Below are 14,178 nucleotides of genomic sequence, written 5' to 3'. Positions count from 1 at the left end.
GCGGCTCTCTCGGGCGACGGGGCCGAGCTGGACGGGCTTCTCCTTCCGCGCAGCTCCACCTTTCCTAGCCGGCTTGCTTGCTTGCGTTCCCGCGAAAAGGGTCGCCGCGCACGGAGCCCGGCGGGACCACAAGAGCCTCGCGGCGGCCAGGCGGACTCAACCAGCTGAGGCGCTCCGGCCCCGGCCCGACAGAGGGCCAGCCCAGCCCAGCCTCGCCGCTGCTCCGAGAGGCCCCCGCCTTCCTCCTCCTCCCCCTCCCCCTCCCCCTCCGTGCGCGTGACGTCTCTCGGCGCCGGCCGGGCAGCGGGAGGAGCGAAGCCGCCCCGAGGCTGCCCGCGCTCTCCCTGGCCGAAGGGACGCCGCCGCCGGCACGGCTCGAGCGGTGAGTAGCCCGGCGTTTCGCAGCCCGCCCCGCCGCCCCCTCCTCCGCTGCAGGCGAGGCCGCCCGCGTACCCTGCCAGCTGGCGCCTCCGGGAGCCCCGCTTCTCCCCGGACAAGGGCCGGGAGACGCTCGGCTCCGGCAAAGCTTTTGTCCCGACCCCGCCGGTGAGCCGCTCTTCTCGCTCGGATGTCTGGCTTCCCATCCACTTGGGCAGGGGCTGTGTGATACACCCCCCCCCCGAAAGCTTCTGTGAATCCACCTCCAGCCCCCTCCCCCCCTCCGCATCTTCAGTTCTTCTTCCGAAAGGACCGTAGCCCTCTGTCTGGGATGAACCCAAGGCCCAGGGGTACAGTGCTCCTGATTCTGGAGGCTTCCTTCCTTCCTTCGGTGGGCCCGCCTTCCGCAGGACAAATATCCCCTCTCCCCCATCAACCAGGATCTGGTTTGCTTAAAAGGAGACGTCCAGAAACTGGTTTTGGACATCCGCCCTTCCACCCCCTCCCCCCCCCCCCGCCACCCTCCATGCCAGCAGACTTTAGACCAGTGGGAGATTTGGCCTTCCCCGGCTTGGAGAGTTGGGGGTCAGGTATCCCTTTTCTTCTCTGGTGCCATCCCCTGGTTAGCATAGCAGACCCCAGGAGTTGCTTTGCCTTTGGGCAAGAGGGGGAGTCCTCTGGGTCCCCTCCCAACCTCCACCACCATTCACCCACCCACTGCTGTTTTCAGTCCTTTCCATTGCTGGAAAATCCCATTTGCCCCAAAACAGCCCAACTGGACAGCATTTCCTTCCTCCACCTTCTCTCTTACCTCTGTTTGTCTGTCTGTCTGTCTGTGTGTGTGTGCGTGCGCACGCACACGCTCCCCAGCTGCTTTTGAACAACCTACATAAGACTCACATGATAAAAAACAGTTGAAGAAAACCTTGAAGGAAAAATATGTTTATTTGGTGCCTAGAAACATTTCTGTCCTTTATAACAGATCAAAAGGTTGCCCAAGCCCTGCAGTTGATCCCCACTAGAGATGGGCTTCAGCCCCAGGTCTTCGTGGGGCTTCAGGAGCCTTGTGCTCGCCCTGGCCACAGATGCTAAGATGCAAAAGTGGCTGCCCAGGCTCTTGTCCCTTTTCTGCACCTCTGAAAACAGCCGTGAGCCACACTGGAGGGCCATTTGCAGGAGAAGTGATCTGTTTTAGGGAACGCTGAGTCAAACTGAAGACCAAAGCCCACAAGTGTGGTTTCGTAACTGGCACAGGAAACTAATTTTATCTCTTCCTCAGCTGCTCGAGGCCTGTAGCTCTTGATTTCCTGTTGCAGGCAGAGGGAGAGCCTGTACTGTTTTCAAGACATCCTCCTCCTTGCCTCTTTATTTTTTTTTTTTTTTAATTTTTAATTTGATTTATATGCCGCCCTTCTCCGGAGACTCAGGGCGGCTTACAGTGCGTTAAGCAATAGCCTTCATACTTTTGTATATTTATACAAAGTCAGCTTATTGCCCCCACAACTGGGTCCTCATTTAACCTACCTTAGAAAGGATGGAAGGCTGAGTCAACCTTGAGCCTTGGAGAGATTCGAACCAGCAGTAAATTGCAGGCAGCTGTGTTAATAACAGGGTGCTTTAAACCACTGTAGTACCAAGGCTCTTCTTCTCTGGGGGCTCTCCAGGGCTGCCACCCAGCTTCCTGAGCTCCTTTCCACCCTTCGAAAGGGCCAAAAGTGGAGGGCAGGGCTCCCCAGCAGAACAGCATCCGTTTGCCTCCTTGAGCTCTCCTTCCCTCCCCTTGGATGGGAAGCTCCTTCAGCTGAGTGGGCACCCTGTCTGTTTAAGGGCTGTGGGAGCTCTTAGTAAATGCTACTGAACCTGGGATCAACTGGGCAAGCAGCTCTCTCCCACCGCAGGCTGTGCTTTTCCCACCTGCCCACAGTTTAGGAGGTGTTTGTCTTCATTTTGCAAGGCTTGGAACAGAGAGACCCGAACCCCCAGACTTCCCCCAGGCTTCGATGGGGGGGAGGGGAGGGTGTGCCCTGCAGCCCACATTTCAAAATATTTTCTCCCCCATCACACCACGCACTGTGCCATGCACAGACTCCTTCCAGCGCTTAAGGGGCAAACTGGAAAGGCCCTCCTTGACATCACAAGAGGTCCCCGAGGCTTTTTGGCAGGTGTGGGTGGCCTGAGCAACCAGCGGCCTGAATCATAGTGGTGCAGCCGGCTGTGTGGCTCACAGTCCCCTAGCAACCAAATCGATGGTTCTAGAATCCTGATGGGTTTCTGGCCAGTTGTAAATCCATGAGGGGAGCCTCTCTTTTTGCTGGAACTGAGGAGTGTCCTGCTGGGCTTTGCCACGTTGAGGGACCCAACGTCAGGACATCTCCCCCCCCCCCAAGCTGAGCTGCTCTTGCAGTCAGTCGCCCGATGAAGGCAGCCTGCCTGCCCACCAAGGGCCAAAGTTGGTGGCCTTTGCAGAATGACCCGTTCCCTCTGGGCTTCTCCTGCCAGAAGCACTGGGTAGGAGCAGTTTCTAAAGCATCCCAGGTGTTTCATTTTGTGGGCGGAGTCCGTCCGGCCACCGAAGGTGGCACTTGCTGTGCAGGCCTTCAGCAAACCGGTGCTGTACTTGAGGGGTGCCATCAAGGTCCCAAGCTGGCCTGATCTTTCTCACTTGGTTTTGGCTCTCTTCCCTAGACAGCCTTTTACGGAGGGGTGCACTTTCCACTTCCGCTTATCCCAGGGAGCCTGGGAGTCTGAACACAAGCCGGACTTTCAGCCAGCTGGTCTGAGAGTCAGAAACGGAGTCCGAGGAGCCGAAACAATCTTTGATGCCAGTTGCTCAATGTTAGGATTCTGCCCACCCTTCTATTTTTTCAATATGCTTCCACTTCAAACACTGGATAAAATGATCCGTTACTCCTGGGGAACAAATACATGCTGGTGTATTGCTTGATTCCTTAAATGTTGCAAGGTGAGGTTAACGTTTTGAGTGTTACATGTCACCCAGAAGCCTCTGATCTGACTCTGTCTGGCATGTTCCTCCTGCCACTTGGCAAACCTAAGAAACCCCTCTCCACCTTCAAGGCCCTCCCCCCCCCCATGGTGCAGTTGGTACCTCTGGGCTCTTCTGAGAATGCGGCTGAGCGGCAGAGGCCCTTGGATGCTGTAGAACAGAAGTTTCCTGTTTACCCAATGCAGCAATTGAACGAGCAGCCGCCTTCTCTAGGAACCACCATCTTGATCTCGATTGTGCAACCTTTTATCTAGGCCACCCAAGGCGTGTGTGCGTGTGTGTGCGCATGTGTGTCTGTACCTGGCCTTGATAAGGGGGAGGCGTCTCTGTGGGGCTCCCCAGCTGCCTGGCTTGGTGGAGCATGGCAGCCTGTCTGTTGTCGTGGCAACAGGCTCGGTCTTTGTCCCCGAAACAGGCTGCTGCGTTGACGCTCCTCCAGCTCGATCTGGAATGCAGCTTTAAGCCCAGCTGATCCCACGGGGCGACCAGCAGCACCAGGTGCGGCTTCTGCCTCGGAGAGAGGAAGCTGGCCTGGGACCCAAGCCAGGGAGCTCTCCTGCAGGATGCGGCCCCTGCAAAGCACCCGACTGACTGGGCTTTCCTTCCCCAGGCTGGATTTCCTTGATTTGCGGGTTGGCTGTTGGGCTGAGAGGGAGCAACGAGCGAGCAGGAAAATGACCACCAGCAGTGAAGGTGAGCCCCTTGTCACCCTAACAGACTCCCCCGATATCTCTCAGCCGCGGTGGATGAATATTTGATGGCCCTGCTTGCAATTCCCCCACCCACCCACACTCTGGCCCCTGTTTTGTGCTATTAATATTTGATCACCTTCAAAAGCTGCAAGAAACCGGTAAAAGCCTGGAGGCTGATCAGCATGGAAGACCAGCAGGAAGGGAAGGAGGGCAAACGGAGGCTTGGCGAAATTGGTCGGAACGCCCTTGCTGTGTCCGTCTTGGGCTGCCCTCCCCAGCAATCCTGGCACGAAAACCTTTTCAAGGAAGCCTTGCTGAAGAACTGTGGCGGGAGGGGGGCACGGGGCAAGACAGTGGAGCTCCCCTATGCTCTTCTTCATGGAAGCAGATGGGGAGGCCTCTGTCCACAGGGCGGGCTCTGCCTGCCAAGAGGGGACTCAGATGTGGCAAAGGCCTAAGCCACCTTCCGTTATTGTCCCCACAGTGTCCAGATGTTGAAGGTGGTGCAACCGCTGGTCCCATGTGGAGGAGGCGAGGATGCGGCTGACCGTGAGACGATTGCTGATGGTGGTGGGCTTCGCCATCGCCCTGATGGTCTCCGTCCACCTGGGCCAGCAGATGCTGCAGTGCCAGCAGATGCTGGGCCAGGGCCTCAACCGGGCCCTGATGCGTCCAGAGAGTGAGGAGCTGGTGATGCTGGACTCCAACCGGGTCGAATATCGCTACAGTAAGGAGATGCCGCTCATCTTCATTGGTGGGGTTCCTCGGAGCGGGACCACCCTGATGCGAGCCATGCTGGATGCACACCCGGAGGTGCGCTGCGGGGAAGAGACGCGCATCATCCCGCGGGTGCTGGCCATGCGCCAAGCCTGGTCCCGGTCCGGGCGAGAAAAGATGCGCCTGGACGAAGCCGGGGTAACGGACCAGGTGCTGGATGCAGCCATGCAGGCCTTCATCTTGGAGGTGATCGCCAAACACGGGGAGCCGGCCCGCTACCTCTGCAACAAGGACCCCTTCACGCTCAAGTCCTCCATTTACCTCTCCCACCTCTTCCCCAACTCCAAATTCCTGCTGATGGTGCGTGACGGGCGGGCCTCTGTCCACTCCATGATCACCAGGAAGGTCACCATCGCCGGCTTCGACCTCCGGAGCTACCGGGATTGCCTGGCCAAGTGGAACAAAGCGATTGAGGTGATGTACTCCCAGTGCCTGGCCATTGGGCGGCTGCGCTGCCTCCCCGTCTACTATGAGCAGCTGGTTCTGCACCCCCAGAAATCCATGCGGGCCATCATGGACTTCCTGGACATCGCCTGGAGCGACGCCGTCCTACACCACGAGGAGCTGATTGGGAAGCCAGGCGGGGTCTCCCTGTCCAAGTGAGGGGCCGGTTGGGGATCACCCCATGGTTGGGTTGGGGCCAGTTCTAATTCAGGGCCTGGAATTCCACTGAAGGTTGGGGTGCCCAACCAGGGCGCTCCCCCCCCAAACATTTTCAGGCGGGAGGGGAGACAGTTCTGCAGTTAAACCTCCCAAGTTCTTTCAGATTTAGCTTGCAAGTTCTCAGGCTGGACTTGATCTGAAGGAAAGCCAAGTGCAACATGCACACACATTTCTGGTCTCTGCACAGGATCGAGCGATCCACAGACCAGGTGATCAAGCCTGTGAACATGGAGGCCTTGACCAAGTGGCTGGGACACATTCCGGAGGACGTGGTGCAGGATATGGCTCAGATTGCCCCCATGCTGGCCAGGCTGGGCTATGACCCCTATGCAAACCCTCCCAACTACGGCAGCCCGGACCCCCTGGTGATCAACAACACCCACCGGGTGAGTGCCACAGAGTCCCTGGCCTGCTTAGCGCCTTTGTCCCTTTGTCTGGATTTTTATAAGCCCCTCCCCGCCAACCCTCCTGGCTCAGGACTAGAGAAGCAGGCTTTCTTCTGACTGAAAGGGGACAGGGAGATGCTGATCGTCTCGCTGAGCAAAGGGCTGCAGGGCCCAGTTGTGCTGACACGGCTGACTCTGTGCTCCTCTTTGCCAGGTTCTGAACGGGGACTTCAAAACACCTGCCAATCTGAAGGGGCACCTTCAGGTCAGTTTCTCCACCTCCGTCTTCCACTTCTCCCAGGCTGCAGAAATGCTCCTAATTCAGCAAGGCCTAATTCCCTGGGGTCTACCAGCGTCCCCTCCCCAAATGTCTTTTCATTCTGCTGCTGGATAATTTTCAAGGGAAGGATACCAAAATAGGCACGTCCCCATCTATGAAATGCTGCCCCGTTGAGATGATTTTGTTAGGCAGCGCGGTCTTCTCTTGGTGGTGGCTTTGCCCTGTCTCTCTTTTCTGACTGTTGCAAAGGCATCTCCTCACTACATAACTCCTACAGTTTAAATCACTTTGAGATTTATTTGATATATGAATTTCCTGCAGCCCGGAATAACTAATTCAATAGTATGCATCCCTTAAAATATTTTGACCAACTTTGTTCCTATCTGGACCTGTTTGGAAAGCTAGAAACCCCAGACAACCAATGCAAAAATGAAACTGCATAGCTCTGAAGCAGCTGACCCTCCCTTTCTGTTTGATCTTTGCAGGGGACTCTGAATACGACTGCTTTTCATTGACCAACTCAACGATTTCCAGGTACATCTTGGCATGTCCCAGCAGATCTTGTCTCCAACTCAGGTGGGGCTGCACCAAAGCTGTCCTGATGCTCTCCAGGGCATCATCCTCTCAGCCCTGAATTCCCAGCAAAGGAGGAAACCCTGATTTTGCTCACTGCCTTGGTGTTCTCCAGGAGTAATTCTGCTTTCTTCCCCTTGCTCTCATTTAGGTGCAAATTGCTTCCCCTTTTTCTGAAGAGAAGAAAATTTGCAGTGACAGTGGAAATCTGTTTTCCAAGCATATTGCTTGCTACTGATATTGCCAAATCAATGTTATCTGTGAAATACTTTTCATTTTGCCATTAATTTGTCAAGTTTGGACTTTCCAGTTCTGGGAAGTCACGTACCAAGTTTGGACATTGCTCTGCCATCATAAAAAGGGAAATATAAAGAATATTGGAGAAGATTTTATACTTGTCTGCGGAACAAGTTTTTCAGGCTCTGTGTAAAACCATCTTGTAATTTTTGTTCTCTAATTTGCAGACCTCAACTAGCTGTTTGTATATCCTCTTTAGAATGCTTTCGGCCTTACCGGCACTTGTCTCCTTTAATTCTCTCTTCTCAGTAATTTACCAAATTAAAGAGATTTATTTATTAATTCCGAAATATATATACATATATGAGATTGCCTCTCTCAGATTCTGTTCTTGTGAGAGAACAGTTAAACCCTGTTTTAACCGAGTTAATACTTTTAAAATATCAATTGTAACTATTTGATAGTCCCTAGAATGGGAATGTTCCTATAGTTTTCTTGGCATGCAGTTATGGAATAGGAAACAAGCGATCTCTTTGCATCCCAAGTGAGGCGGGATTGCAGAGCCCCAAACCACAGCCAGCAAAAGCTGCTTTGTTCAAAAAAGGGCCCTCTGATGATCAAGGGTGTGATGGATGAAGCCAGAGCCAACCTTTGTGGCCTCCACATAACCCCCGAGGAGCAGCACAAGATTGGCCCCTTGAATGACCCCCGAGCTCATGCACGGACCACGCAAAGGTGCAGCTGGATTTTGTGGATGCGTTCTATTAGCTTATGGTTATCTAGTTTAGGAGGAAGGGTGCTGCCTTTTCTTGAAAGGCAGGCTCAGCTGAGGCCTGTGAAGGTTGCAGCTTTTTTGATAGCTGATTTGTGTAGGAATTGTTTCCCAAAGTGTGGAAAAAAATAGAAATAAGCTAACTTGCACCATTCCAAGGAAGAGAAACGAGAGAGCGAGCTGTGGGGGGGGGACGGATGGTGGTCTGGCCATCTTGGCAATTGTAAGATTCCACTTACAGATCATGGATCTTTCCTCCCATCCCTACGGCTGCCTTTCCTGGTCGGGTCTTCTGGGAGAGACATGAGCTCGATCGAGGGGAGCCCCTTGTCACCCTAACAGGTTCTCCTGACCTCTCTGGGCAGCAAGCGGATGAATATTGGGTGGCGCTGCCCACCACTTCCACTCCCAGCCCCCACCCGTTTTTGCCATTCGTATTTGGCCTGCTTAAAAGCTGCGAAAGGGGCTGGTGAAGCCTGGGGGCCGATGGCCTAAAAGTCCAACAGGAAAGAGAGAGGGAGGGAGGATTAGGACAAACTCTGGAGGGAGACCCCAAACCTGGGATCGGAGGCGGCTATTTAGCCCAGTGCCGGCCCTCCCCCACCAGTCTGTCCGAGCCTCCTTTCTGCGAGAGCCGGTGGGCTCTTTTCCTTGCACCCCCCGCACCGGCTGAGCCTTCCCGGTCACCGCCATCCTTTCTCCTTGTCCTGCTTCCTTGCAGGAAGGTCAGCCTCACAATTCCCCACCTCCGATTTCTCTTTCACGGGATCTGCGCTGGCAACGCTCAGGGGCTTCCCCTCGTTCTAAGGAGCGCAAAACCTACATTTTCAACTTATTTCTCAGCCCGATTTTAAGAGCGCCGCAGGGAGGGCACCGCTTCCTCCCCTGCTCCCACCCGGGGGGGGGCTTTGAGGCCGGGCGCAGCTGCGGGGGGCGGGGGGGCTCCCCCGAGGCAAAGCGATCGGGCCCGGGAGGGAAACGACCGAAGACAAACACCAGCAAGACCGACGCGCCCGGGCCCGCCGCGCCAGCGAGACGGGGAAGGAGAGAGCGGCCACCTCCCGCGCAGGCGCAGGGACTTCGCGGAGCACCGGAAGCCTCCGGAGGGCGAGCGGAAGCGGGCTGTTTGCGGCTCCGCTCGGCCGTTCCGGCGCCTCCCGACTCCGCGCGGGCACCATGTCGCTCTCGCACTTGTACGGGCGCGGCGGCGAGGCGGCGGCGGAGGACGACGGCGTGGAGATGGAGAGGTTCGAGATCAGCGAGTGGGACCTGCAGAACGAGTTCAACCCCAACCGGCACCGGCACCGGCAGACCAAGGAGGAGGCCATCTACGGCCTGTGGGCCGAGCGCGACTCGGACGAGGAGAGGCCCAGCTTCGGCGGGAAGCGGTGCGCGGGCGGGGAGGGGAGGGGAGGGGAGGGGGGGAAGGGCCGGGCTCGGAGCCTCCCGCCCTAAACGCCCCCGTGTCCCCCCCTCCCTCCCCCCCCCCAGGTCCCGGGACTACTCGGCCCCGGTGAGCTTCATCAGCGCCGGGCTGAAGAAGGGGGCGGCGGCGGCGGCGGCGGCGGAGGACTCGGAGGAAGGCCCCGACGAGGACTCGGAGGAGGAGGGTGAGAGCGGGGCGCGGGCGGAGGAGCCCCCCAAGGAGGCGCTGCCGAAGAAGCTGAAGACGGTGAGGGGAGGGGCGGAGGAAGGGGCGCCCCCCTCCCGGCCTCCCCGGGGCTCATCCTCTCTTTTCCCCCTTCCGAACCGATGCAGGGCGGCAACTTCAAGCCCAGCCAGAAGGGCTTCATGGGCGGCAGCAAGTCCTTCGCCGACTTCGGCAGCTGGGAGAGGCACACCAAGGGCATCGGGCAGAAGCTCCTGCAGAAGATGGGCTACGTGCCCGGCCGAGGCCTGGGGAAGAACGCCCAAGGTAGGGCCGGCTCTCCCTCTTTTCCTCAAGCCCATCGTTGCCTTATTCCCCTTTTTGCATCCCGGCTTCTCTGAGAAGCGGCTTCTTATCCATGGTCCTCACAAATAAGTGATTTATAAAATTCAGGGGAGGCTGGTAGCGCAACCCAAAAAGATGGGGCTGGAGGTCTTCTCGTCAGTTGTCCAATATTTTCTTGAAGTCCTCCAGTGATGGAGCCTCCATTGGCGTCTGCAGGGAGCTCTTCGTTTCACTAACCCCGAAGGACTTTCCTAGGTATCATCAACCCCATTGAGGCCAAGCAGAGGAAAGGCAAGGCAGCAATTGGGGCATATGGCTCGGAGCGAACCACACAGTCCTTGCAAGATTTCCCCATTGTTGACTCTGACGAGGAGGAGGAGGAGGTACGACCCCATGTTCTCATTTGCCACATTAGAGCTGGTGTGGGAGAAAGCCCCCCCCCCACCCCCCGCTGTGTAGCAAAATGAGGGCTCTCGAATAGCTTCCTATCCTTCTATATGGTAAAGTGCCCGAGTGGTTCATGCCAGATGTTTCAGACTTCAGCCAGGGTTGGCATGGCTTGGTCCAATCTGCCCCTGCTTTCCAGCAAGAGACTGGCTGCTGGGAAACCTGTGGCTTCCCACCTCTTTGAGAGAACAACAGCCCCTCCTCCATCCCATGCAATCTCCCGCTTTATCTCAGTAAAATATGGGCGCCTTGTGGATTGTGCCCTGCCTGCCTCTGTTTTTGACGTTTCTCCTCTGCCCTCAGGAATTTCAAAAGGAACTCAGCCAGTGGCGGAAGGACCCCAGCGGGGGCAAGAAAAAGCCCAAGTATACCTACAAAACGGTGGAGGAGCTGAAAGCCAAGGGCAGGGCGGGCAAGCAGCTGTCTGCCCCTCAGAAGGAGCTGGCGCAGGTCAAGGTGAGCTGGGAGATGGCAGCAAGAAGGGCAGGGGGGGAGGAAGGGGGTGGGGGCTAAGCGGTTCTGCTACATCCACGAAAGACAGCCGTGAAGGGTCTGCCATGGAATGAGCTTGCAATCCTTAATAATATCTCCAGCTGCCTCCCTGGGGCTCTGAGGGTGAAATGGATGTCAGCAACAGCCTACGTTTTTTTTTTTTTTTTTTTAATTTAATTTATATGCCGCCCTTCTCCGGAGACTCAGGGCGGCTTACAATGCATTAAGCAAAAAGTTTGTTTATTACATGTTTATGCCACCCCTCTTCCCTACAAGGTGACTCTAAGTTGGGGGTCCTGCTCCACCTTGGGGCCTGCTGTGCCTCTCCACCTCCTCACTGGGTGCGGTTTCTCTTTTGGAAGGTAATTGACATGACAGGTCGGGAGCAGAAGGTTTACTACAGCTACAGTCAGATCAGCCAGAAGCACAACATTCCGGAGGATGGTCCCCAGCAGCAGCTGCCCATCTTGGGCAAGGATGCCAGGACACCAACGTTCTCCCTACCAGAACTGGAGCACAATCTGCAGCTGCTGATCGACCTGACAGAGCAGGAAATCATCCAGAATGACCGGCAGCTGCAATACGAGCGGGACATGGTGGTCAACCTGAGCCATGAGATCGAGAAGATGGAGAAGGTGCTCCTGCAGGAGGAGACCGACATCCGCAACCTCAGTGAGGTGCTGGAGCTGGTGGAAGAGTGCGAGAGGCGGATGCAGCCCAACTGCGAAGACCCTCTGACTCTGCCCGAGTGCGTCAAGATATTTGAGACCCTCCAGGATAAGTATTATGAAGAGTACCAGATGTCAGACCGTGTGGACCTGGCCGCGGCCATCGTCTTCCCTCTGGTCAAGGACTACTTCAAGAACTGGGATCCCCTCAAGGTGGGGCTTCCATGGGCCTTTGGGTACAGCTCCAAGCCAGCTTCTGAAGGCTTGTGGATCGGTGCGCATCTCACCAAACTTGCAATTAGAGCCATGTCTCTCTTTCCTCTCTATAGGACTGCACAGCCGGCACGGAGATCCTGGCCAAATGGAAAGCCTTGCTGGAGAATGATCAGTTGCTCTCTCACAGTGCACAGGATCTGGGCTCAGATGCCTTCCACAGGTAAACCTCCAGCACGAAAGGAGAGAAGAATCTCGTAAGTAGGTTGGGTCAATTCGGGCCCTGAACTGCTCGCTTGGGATCCTCAGGTTGATGTGGGAAACGTGGATGCCGTACGTGCGAAATATCGTGGCCCAGTGGCAGCCCCGCCACTGCATCCCGATCGTGGACTTCCTCGACAGCTGGAGGCACATCATTCCAGTGTGGATCCTGGATAACATTCTAGACCAGCTGATCTTCCCCAAACTACAGAAGGAGGTGTGATGGGCAATTCTTTGGGCCGCTGTGGGGAAGCTGCTTCCGCAGCCCCAGTCTCTACACTTCTCTCACTGTTGCTTTAGGTGGAGAACTGGAACCCTCTAACTGACACCGTACCCATCCACTCGTGGATACACCCCTGGCTGCCCCTGATGCAGGCCCGGCTCGAACCCCTCTACTCGCCCATCCGCAACAAGCTGTCCAACGCCCTCCAGAAGTGGCACCCCAGCGACTCCTCGGCCAAGCTGATTCTGCAGCCCTGGAAGGAGGTTTTCACTCCAGGCTCATGGGAGGCTTTCATGGTCAAGAATATTGTGCCCAAACTGGGTGAGAGCAGAAAGAGAAAGTATCTCTCCCCCACCCCAAAGGCGGGCAGACTGTTAGCATCTTCTTTCAAGAAGGTGAATGTGGGCAGGCCCTGAAATCCCAGATGTTGAGATTCTGGCTGGCTACCATTGTTTGGCCTTGGTACAACAAGGCTGCTGCTTTTGGCCTTCACCATCCGCTCCTCCTGCAGCTGTTTCCTCCTCAGCAAGGAGAGGGGGAGGGTTTTGGCTGCGGATGAAGGGCAGCTTATCTGTGAGTCGATGATCCCCATGTGGAGATTTAGAGCCGAGGTGGGATTCTTCCCCAGAAAAGGGAGAAGACCGACAACTACCAGCTCCAGGGTGGTTCTCGCTCTCCTCCCTGGTTCGGTTTTTGGGATCCCCCCCAAGAGTGTCAGTCTTTGTAAAACTAAGCAGTTAATTTCATAAAGTGCAAAATATTTGGACTGGACTGACCAGTTGGTTTGCTTGTGAAGGAGCTGAGGTGCTTGTGGGGGGAGCAGGTCGTCTGTGCCCCCCCCCCAGGAGGCCAAGTTAATGGCTGGCGGCCTTTCCTGCTGATCTCCCCTCCCCATAGGCCTGTGTCTCAACGAGCTGATCATCAATCCGCACCAGCAGCACATGGACGCCTTCTTCTGGGTGATGGACTGGGAAGGGATGATCTCCGTCTCCAGCCTGGTGGGGCTTCTCGAGAAGCACTTCTTCCCCAAGTGGCTGCAGGTGGGTGTCCCTCAGGGTCTGGCCCGGATTAAGAGCCACCATGCCCCAAGTGGTTGGAGCCCTAAAGCAGTTGGGCATCTTGGTCCTTGAACCCCGCTGCAGAAAATGGCCCTTCCCTTGTTCAGGAGCATCTCCTTGGCCTTTGGGCTGCCAGGAGTGGAATGGAAGGGCCCCCAAGAGTCAGTGGAGCTTGTGGTGGGTTGTTGCTGCATGTCCCCTTTCTCCCTCCCCCCACAGGTGCTCTGTTCTTGGCTCAGCAACAACCCCAATTATGAGGAGATCACTAAGTGGTACCTGGGCTGGAAGTCCATGTTTTCCGACCAGGTCCTGGCCCACCCCTCCATCAAGGAGAAGTTCAACGAAGCCCTGGACATCATGAACAGAGCAGTCTCCTCCAGCGTCGGTGGGTGCTGTGGGGGCTCTCGGGCCGATGCTGTCCTTCCAGTTATCTGAAAAGCTTCAAGGCCAGATTCTTGGCCAATTACATGGAGGGGTTAATGCACATGTGGGGCTGCTGGCATTCTCATCCCTTTTCTCCTCCTCCCTTGACAGGGGGCTACATGCAGCCCGGTGCACGGGAGAACATCGCCTACCTCACGCATACAGAACGCCGGAAGGATTTCCAGTACGAGGCCATGCAGGAGCGCCGAGAAGCCGAGAACATGGCCCAGCGCGGGATTGGCATGGCTGCTAGTTCTGTGCCCATGAATTTCAAAGACCTGATCCAGACCAAAGCAGAGGAGCACAACATTGTCTTCATGCCCATCATTGGGAAGCGGCACGAGGGAAAGCAGCTCTACACTTTCGGGCGCATCATCATCTATATCGACCGGGGGGTGGTCTTTGTGCAGGGTGAGAAGACCTGGGTGCCCACATCTCTGCAGAGCCTCATTGACATGGCCAAGTGAGCAGGAGGGACTCAAAGAGCTGCCCCACCTCCCCCCATACCAGAAAGTGCTTATGGCCCCTTGTAAAAGAGGCTGGAAAGACCCAGCCCTGACTTTATCTGTAAATAAAGGGCATGCTTTATTCTGGTGCTTGTCTGTTAAAAATGCTCAAACTGCCCATCCTTGGGGGGTGGGTGGGGGCAAAGCAATTACTTTGGCAAATCATTGAAGGGGCTTGAGAAAGTTAGGAGT

At 56.1% G+C, this 14,178-nt stretch overlaps 2 protein-coding genes across 5 annotated transcripts; both read left to right on the top strand.

Moving 5' to 3' along the window:
• Positions 1 to 286: 286 nt before the first annotated feature.
• Positions 287 to 7,332, top strand: TPST2 (tyrosylprotein sulfotransferase 2). Of its 3 annotated transcripts, none has more exons than XR_011600839.1 (7): positions 287 to 382; positions 3,993 to 4,075; positions 4,559 to 5,450; positions 5,702 to 5,900; positions 6,115 to 6,165; positions 6,666 to 6,756; positions 6,905 to 7,332. XR_011600839.1 is itself a non-coding variant. In XM_070951396.1 (7 exons), the coding sequence occupies exons 3-6, from the start codon at positions 4,612 to 4,614 to the stop codon at positions 6,693 to 6,695; spliced, it is 1,119 nt and encodes a 372-aa protein (XP_070807497.1). In that variant the 5' UTR covers positions 287 to 382; positions 3,993 to 4,075; positions 4,559 to 4,611; the 3' UTR covers positions 6,696 to 6,714; positions 6,905 to 7,332. The 3 variants fall into 3 exon arrangements, 2 of the variants coding, with proteins under 2 accessions (XP_070807497.1, XP_070807496.1); XM_070951396.1 differs by having other exon boundaries at positions 6,666 to 6,714; XM_070951395.1 differs by adding an exon at positions 3,798 to 3,880 and having other exon boundaries at positions 6,666 to 7,332.
• Positions 7,333 to 8,881: 1,549 nt separating this feature from the next.
• Positions 8,882 to 14,068, top strand: TFIP11 (tuftelin interacting protein 11). Of its 2 annotated transcripts, XM_070951385.1 has the most exons (12): positions 8,882 to 9,150; positions 9,254 to 9,434; positions 9,521 to 9,677; positions 9,951 to 10,078; positions 10,446 to 10,598; positions 10,997 to 11,515; positions 11,632 to 11,738; positions 11,825 to 11,993; positions 12,077 to 12,320; positions 12,897 to 13,039; positions 13,277 to 13,442; positions 13,592 to 14,068. In XM_070951385.1, exons 1-12 carry the CDS (start codon positions 8,939 to 8,941, stop codon positions 13,945 to 13,947), a joined length of 2,535 nt encoding a protein of 844 aa, XP_070807486.1. In that variant the 5' UTR covers positions 8,882 to 8,938; the 3' UTR covers positions 13,948 to 14,068. The 2 variants fall into 2 exon arrangements, with proteins under 2 accessions (XP_070807486.1, XP_070807487.1); XM_070951386.1 differs by lacking the exon at positions 13,277 to 13,442 and having other exon boundaries at positions 13,592 to 13,841.
• The last annotated feature ends 110 nt before the right edge of the window (positions 14,069 to 14,178 follow it).

Source organism: Pituophis catenifer, unplaced genomic scaffold, assembly GCF_029215685.1.
Source record: "Pituophis catenifer annectens isolate HBS135680 unplaced genomic scaffold, rPitCat1.0.hap2 SCAF_10, whole genome shotgun sequence".
In the NCBI taxonomy this organism is placed as follows: domain Eukaryota; kingdom Metazoa; phylum Chordata; class Lepidosauria; order Squamata; family Colubridae; genus Pituophis; species Pituophis catenifer.
The sequence above is the reverse complement of the archived record's forward strand: the minus strand, read 5'-3'. Positions and strand labels throughout refer to the sequence as shown.

What these genes read in the sequence shown, in the direction of transcription:
- TPST2 (XM_070951396.1), top strand. Translation starts at nt 4,612, where the DNA reads ATGCGGCTGACCGTGAGACGATTGCTGATGGTGGTGGGCTTCGCCATC. An exon ending in TGATCAACAACACCCACCGG is followed by an intron (nt 5,901 to 6,114) that starts GTGAGTGCCACA and finishes CCTCTTTGCCAG; the next exon opens with GTTCTGAACGGGGACTTCAA. An exon ending in ATCTGAAGGGGCACCTTCAG is followed by an intron (nt 6,166 to 6,665) that starts GTCAGTTTCTCC and finishes TGATCTTTGCAG; the next exon opens with GGGACTCTGAATACGACTGC.
- TFIP11 (XM_070951385.1), top strand. Translation starts at nt 8,939, where the DNA reads ATGTCGCTCTCGCACTTGTACGGGCGCGGCGGCGAGGCGGCGGCGGAG. An exon ending in AGAACTGGGATCCCCTCAAG is followed by an intron (nt 11,516 to 11,631) that starts GTGGGGCTTCCA and finishes TCCTCTCTATAG; the next exon opens with GACTGCACAGCCGGCACGGA. An exon ending in TCCCCAAACTACAGAAGGAG is followed by an intron (nt 11,994 to 12,076) that starts GTGTGATGGGCA and finishes CTGTTGCTTTAG; the next exon opens with GTGGAGAACTGGAACCCTCT.